At 45.6% G+C, this 7184-nt stretch overlaps 1 protein-coding gene across 4 annotated transcripts in view; it reads right to left on the bottom strand.

Moving 5' to 3' along the window:
* The window catches only part of ZCCHC7 (zinc finger CCHC-type containing 7), a 222629-nt gene extending 216246 nt beyond the window's left edge, over positions 1-6383 (bottom strand). The window contains exons 1-2 of one of the 4 annotated variants that reach the window (XM_058672248.1): positions 6171-6383; positions 693-1313 (exon numbers count right to left, since the gene is read on the bottom strand). In XM_058672248.1, the coding sequence (XP_058528231.1) occupies positions 693-1290 (598 nt within the window). In that variant the 5' untranslated portion in view covers positions 1291-1313; positions 6171-6383. Of the gene's footprint in view, positions 1-692; positions 1314-5855; positions 5938-6166 lie in introns of those variants that run through there. The other 3 variants (XM_058672246.1, XM_004581188.4, XM_058672247.1) reach the window with 3 other exon arrangements.
* Positions 6384-7184: the final 801 nt, after the last annotated feature.

The raw sequence follows: 7184 nt of genomic DNA on the forward strand, positions 1-7184 counted from the left end.
GAAAAGAACACCATTTAGAAAACCACTGTAAGACACTAAGCATTGGGCAAAAAGGGAGGGAAATAAAAACAAAGAAACTTTTTACTTAATTAACCATTAAGACATGACTAGAGATAATACAGATTAGCATCAAAATTTAAATCTTCAACAATATAGCCTGCAGAATTTGTATTCCCTCCTACAATCTGCCCTAGACTTACAGCTCTTCACATTTACCTGTCTTATGCCTTCAGAGTACCTAAAATCAGAGCTAATTTCACATCTTCTATGTACCAAACATTCCCAATCCTTGCTACCTGGCTAACTTCTGAATAAGCAAATCACTCTTAAAAACAGGCAATTCCAAAGAGTTGGGCAAATAAAAGCACAGGGACAACATTCAAAGTAGGTGGAGTACTCACCTGTGGTATCAAGGACAGAAGCAGCAACTAGGACTTCAGGTGGAGAACTGGCTCTAGCCAAACAGCTTGAAAGCAGCTATGAATCTGCTTCCAGAAGCAACAGAGTGACTTTGGTACATCTGAATGATCATAAAGACCACCAATAGCCAACCCACAGCTAAAACAGTCTGACGAAAAGCAAGCCAAAACACAAGACCAAGGGGTGAGGAATTACAGAGAGCATGTAACAGACCCTACTGGTCTTTCACACTGAAAAAGCAAACCTCCCTCCTTATTAAACATGATACTAACCTTCAGTAACGGAGTTTTCACATCCTACAAGGTTGAGAAGGATACCGTCATCTTTGTCATCCACTTCACATCCCAGCAGCATCCAGCTTTCCACATTATCACTTTCGGAAATGAGGCTCTCTTCCTCCTCACTTGAACTGACTTCTATCACCATGACGTCTTGGATCCCATCTGACCTCTGTTCAGGGTTTAACGCCTGGATATTCCGCCTGCATTTCTTGCCAGCCAATTCACAAGCCAGAAGAGAACCACGGGTCTTTTCTTGTGCTTGGCCTCTAACATTCTTTCTTTTACATCTATATATACTGTCTTCATCAGACAAAGTGATGACCTCTGACCCATCTGATAGCTGAATGACTTCACTATCAGAAAGGACAATTAAATTCTTCTGATCTGGTTGGTTACTCAGTGATTCAGAATTCCCAGAGTCCTTTTCTTTCTGTACTTCCTCCGTGCTGGAATTACCAAGGCCTTGGGCATAGTGAACCTGACTGTACAGCTGAAATTCCACCTCACTGTCAATGCTCAGCTCACTGGATGACTCTTCACGATAAAGTTCATCTTCGTAGGCTTCTATTGATTCATAGCCACCAAACATTCTGGAAAGTAGTAATGCTGATGCTGTAAAAGATAGAGTCAGACCAAGAATGTGTTTTAAAGCTCAAATCAGAGCTGTTTAGCACAAAGCATCAGCTCTTAGAACCAATTTCTTGGTGGAAATCATCACTACACCCTCAAATATGTTTCTTTAAAAAAAAAAGGTACTTATTTGCATTTGAAAGACAGATTTTTGCAAAAAGAGAGACAGAGAAAGATATTTTATCCACTGGTTCACTCCTCACACAGTCCCAATAGCAACAGCTGAACCTATCCAAACCTGGAAGCCAGGCAGGAGCTTCTCGGCATCCCACATGGGTGCAGGGGCCCAAGGCTGTGCACTATCCTCTGCAGCTTTGCCAGGTCATTAGCAGGAAGGTGGACTGGAAGTGGAGCAGCCAGGACATGAAGCAGCACACATTCGGGACCGCAGTGCTGACAGGCAGAGGATTAGCCTGTGAGCCACAGCAGTCCCAAAAGTCATCAGTTTTTCAGATGTAATAAAACATCTTTTCCTTGCAGGCATTTGGCCTAGCAGTTAAGATAGCGATTAGCACACCTGTGTCCCACAACTAAGTACCTAGGTTGCATTCATGACTCTAAATCTCGACTATAGCTTCCCAATAATGCAGACACTGGGAGGCAGGTGATGGTTCAAGCAATGATCTTACATCCGCATTTGAGATGTAGATCAAGTTCCCAGTTATGCTACACCTCGACCCCTGTAGGCATTTGAGGGAACGAATCTGGGAATGGGAACTTTCTCTGCCAAATTCTCTCCCTCTCAAATGAATATACATTTTTTAAAATGCTTTTCTCTTACCTTTTTTTATGTCCTACTAAAAAAATACCCATCCTTCTCAAATGAGAATTACTACCAATAACTTGAGTTACAGTTATTAATGGAAACATATTTCATATACATACCGGAAAGAAAAACAAGTTGAGATCCACTACTAGATACCAAACAACTGTTCTCCAAAATGTTAAACACTACAAAACAATTTTAGGTAGCTCTGACTATTCTTGACATTCACCTTTTCATTCTTTTTTGTTCTGCATTTCTTGTTTTCAGGTACTTACTGTCACAAAAAATTACTTTAGTAATGACTTAAATTCACAACAGGTAATCATGTTTATTTATTAGATGTAGACGTTTATTCTCAATTAAATAATTAATATGAAGAACACTGAGCCTTGCCCCCCCCCCAAAAAAAAAAACATAAAAATATTACAGGCCAGAATCTAGGCTTAGTAGCCTAAGCCTCTGCCTACAGCTCTAGCATACCATGGAGTTCTAGCTGCTCCATTTTCAATTCAGTTCATGGCCTGGGAAAGCAGCAGAGGGTCAACAGTCCTTGGGTCCCTACACCCATGTGAGAGACCCAAAAGCAAAGTAACTGGTGTTTAGAAAGACTTCTGTAACAGTTTATTAACTGCCTGCTCAATCTGATTAAGTCAGTAAATGCCTGGTGATACCAGGCATTTACTTTTTGGTCCTGATAAACCAGCGTATACTATGCACCTAACATGGCACTTAGGATGAGTTTCTCATTTGTCTTCAACTGTTCAAAAGTCTTCAGTCTCCTATTGGTAGCCAAAAATCTACTTGGGACAGCCTGCTTATTGTTTATTGCTGCTTCTGCTTATTCTTTAATCAGGGACAGCCCTACTTACTCTTTAGTGTACTTCAAGCTACACACATCTGATTAAATTTGTTTGCTCTTTTTGTGTTTGAGAGGCAGAGTGAGCTCCCATCTGCCAGTTCACTCCCCAGATACCTACAAAGGACAGGAAATCAATCCACATTTCCTATGTGGGTGGAAACTAAGTACAGAAGCCATCATGGTAACCCTCAAGGTCTACAAAGCTGGAGTGAGGAGCCAGAACCAGAAACTTCCTGCCAATATGGGATACAGGCACTGCAACCAGCATCCCAACCACCAGTCTAAATGCTTCCTGTCATTGTCATTTTCTTAGCTTTCAAATTTTCTGACAAAATGCTGAGCGGTTACAATAGTAGTTTTCTTAATACAGATGATCCCAAGAATCAAATCAACATGGGCCAAAGAGGTGCTACATCCACGCTGGGCTCTGTTTTCCAAAAAATAAACCAATTTTCAATGAATTTTTTTCCCTAAAAAATACAATGTATCTGTTCTCTTGTTGCACTGTCAGCTTGCTGTTATTGTCATACAGGTCGAATGTGGCTGTCTGAATAATAATGCTCATAGCATTTATCAGTTTATATTGAAATGTTAGCCTCAGAGAAAGTCAAATAAAAGGTGAATCCTTTCCATTTTATTTAATAGGTAAATTAATTCTAAAAGAAGTCAGAATTATGCTTGCTTCAAAATCCTCACTGGATCCATCCTGAGGATCCAGTGTGGACATAAGATAAAACATAATTCCAGTGCAGCACAGAAAAAAAATTAAAGAGCTAAATTACAGTTACAAATTTGTACTGCTCTTGGAACCATCCCAAAGGAAAAGGATTAAGAATAGAGCCATAGGCACACCTGTGAACGTATGCCAAAAATAAACTACAGAACAGTAATAAAAAACTGACTTCCTTGGGTCTAAGGATTTATCGCGTTCCCTGAAATGTAGAAAAATGAATTTAACAATTTAGCCCCTATGGCCTTTAAGAGGATTTTGTATCTTCTGTACTTGAAGACTGTGCTCAGCCTAACCTATTATGTAGTTTATGTATGCCAGGGTTAAGGTTTGCCTGAAGCTGTTTTGGTTTATGCTACTACTTTAATTACATTCAAATGCATTTAATTTACTTCTTTTTTTTTTTTACAAGTGTATACTCAGAGGACAAAGACAAAATTACAAAAATTTTACATATATGTACACACACCTTAACCAAGAAGGTTTTCTCAGTTTTAAACATTGTAAAACAATTCCCATGCATGCTCAACTACACAACAGAGGGTCCCTACCACAACACAAAGCCCTGATTGTGGAAAGGATCTAGTAGAGGGAAAACTGACTGCACAGACAAGGGAGCCTACCAGGGGTCTGCAGCTAGCTGCTTCAAGCACACCGCTAACACTTGGGGCCTGTCTTCCTGATTCCCAGCCCAGTGTTAAGATTGTAAAGAACAATAATAATGATAATAATATTTCCAAAACCATTTCCTATAGAAGCTCTAAAACTTCCTTCACTGCTGTGTTCTAGCATGTAAACTCACCTCACATTTTACTTCCCAACTATAAAAACTATCAAAGTATTTCAGGTGGAAGGGGAAGCATACTTTCAATCAGTTTACCAAGAACTTTCCCAAAATGCTGCTCAAAAGACTTCATCAATGCAATGACCAGAAAAAGTGGAGTGCTGAAAATATCAGGGCAGTGGGAGCTCTCAAAGAAATTAATGGCTTAGCAAGTATAACACAGCTACCCACAAGAACTACAAAGATGTTCGCAATCCTAAAGAGGGAGCAGCTCTCAACCAGAGAATTTTCTTTCAAACTGGGAAACTTCAGGCTCACTGACAAAGCTTTCAGGATTTACTTTCATGATCTTCAAGGGCAATCCTGCTCCAACAGTCTACCTACAGGTCATTCTACACGTCGTGCTATTTGCTCTCAAAGCACTTTTAACCTGGATGTTCCTTCTTGATAACTTCGCATCCATCTCAGGCAGATTTAAATGCAGGCTACAGCTTGATTCGAAGTGCTGTTTTTACTGGAAAGTTGATGAATACACAGTTTGTTTTCATTTACAAATACAAAAAAAAAAAAAACCACTTAACTCTAGGTGAAAAATAATTAACCACAGAGTTAAAAGTCTGATTTTCAAATGTGAATGTTACTTTGGACCAAGGCAGACTGGGGTAAAAATCCAAACGTTAAATAACTGTTAGAGAAAAGACAGAGCACAGCATCTACGTAGAAGGAAAATCATACTAAATTTATTCAGGTAAACACCAGCTATTGACGGGATACAAAAGGCTTCTAGTAAGAACAAACCGGCTCTGGAAGGACTTCCGGCACCTCACCCTCCCTCGGCCAGTCTCCCTTTTGTCATGCAGCCTATTACCATCCAAGTCCCACCTGGCAATTCTAGCACCCTCCACATCCCCACAACCTTCGGATATTCTGCACTGAGTTTCCCTTCTACCGTTGTGGGTCATCGCCCACGTCTTCAAAACCCAAAGCCAAGAGCTTGCCCAGAGTCTGAAAGTTAGCCAATGAACGCTCCCACTTGATGATCAGGGAGCTTCTCCGCGTCCAGCCGAGCAGGGCCGTCAAGAGTCCCCAGCGAGTCACGCTTCGCGGTGCCCGGGACCCCCACCTCCACCCGGAGCCCCAGTCCCCAGGGCCGCGGACTCCCAGCCACAGGTTCCCCACTGACGCCGGCGGCTGCAGCTCAAAGCTGGGAGTCCAGGCTGCCGGGAGCCGGGTAGTCCTGGCAGACAGAACCACGAGGAACGCGGCACAGTTCCCGAAACTTTTTTTTTTCCGGGTCCCCAAGCCGCAGCTTCCGACAGCAGAGGCCGGACTTGGCCCGGGAATGTCCGTTCTTCCCAGGACCCGCCGCCGAGGAGCCACCGGACCGAGCGGCTTCTCCGCGAAGTCTGAGGGGCACAGGTCGAAGAGGCAGAGACGCCGCCGTCGCCGGGATCCGGGGCGCCCCGACCCACCCCCCACCCTCCCCTCCCAGCCTCTCCGACGCCGCGGCCTCGGGCCTGGGAGGGACGGGGCAGCCGCAGACACCTCAGCCGCGCGGGGCCGTGAAGAGGACGCGGCGGCCGGCGAGGGGCACGCGCCGGTTCCTCAGCCCAGCGGCTGAGGCGGAGCCCGGGCGGCGGCGGGGAAGCGGGGGTCCCCGGCGGCGGGCAGCTCGAGGTCCGTCACACACACACACATACTCACTGCCGCGCTGCGACCAGGAAGCACCAACCAGGAACCACGACGCGGAGACGGACGGGGAGGGGCGAGCACGAATGAGGTAGGGCGGCAGAGGCCGCGCGGACTCGGAAGGAGGGGAGGCACTTCCGGGGAAAACAGGCTCTCAAGAGTCGTCTTTCCGTCCCCGCCCACCCAGAGCCCTGAGAGTGCGCAGGCGCAGCAGTTGTTAACCTTTTCTCTTCCTCTCCCATCGCCTTTTAATCAGCTTTCCTCGCCTAGTTCCCTCCTCTTCAGGCCTCTTTTTAAAGAGCCAAGATATAGGGCAAACGGAATGACTAGCACAAAACAGAAGCAAACGACTGACAGCAAAAGCAGGAGCTGGCGCCCACTGTGCGCTACAGAAAACTACAACTCCCATGATGCCACAGGCGGGCTTTGGGGCGGGTTCCGCCCCCACCTGCGTCACGCTCGGGGACGCCCTCTCGGAGCCCACGTGGCGAGTGTGTCTGTAGGAGCCGAGGGGTGTGCGTATCGGGTAGGGGACTCCGGCGTGGAGAAGGCCTTGCGGGCAGGGCACTCTGGGGAGGATACCGCCTCTGTGCTTCTCCCGTGCAGCGAGAGGGGACTCCGGCGAGAAGGTCTCTCTGCTTCTCCCGTGCACTGGTCGCCGCACGCCGCTCCGTAGCAGCTCTGGAAGTTAAGGAAAAAGTAGCTGTTTGGCACTGGGGCGCCTCTGCCTCCTAGACTGGTAGGCAGCAAAATTTAACACTGTGTGACCCTTGATGAGCTAGCTGTACCCTGAGGATTGAATCAGGGCTGGCCTTTTTGAAGCCTCCGGCTTGGGTTCCGCTCCTCACGCCTTATTTTAATGCTTGCAGGAGCTGAGACTGGAACTTACATAGTCACCGGTATGAAGGTGGCAACTTTATGCATGACGCCACATCGCCTGCCCCTAAATAGTAAATCTTTAAGGGCTGTAGTATCATACTTAGTAAGAGTCTAGCTGAGGAAACAGAACGCAAGCAGTTAGGTTA

This window comes from Ochotona princeps, chromosome 14 (genome assembly GCF_030435755.1).
Source record: "Ochotona princeps isolate mOchPri1 chromosome 14, mOchPri1.hap1, whole genome shotgun sequence".
In the NCBI taxonomy this organism is placed as follows: domain Eukaryota; kingdom Metazoa; phylum Chordata; class Mammalia; order Lagomorpha; family Ochotonidae; genus Ochotona; species Ochotona princeps.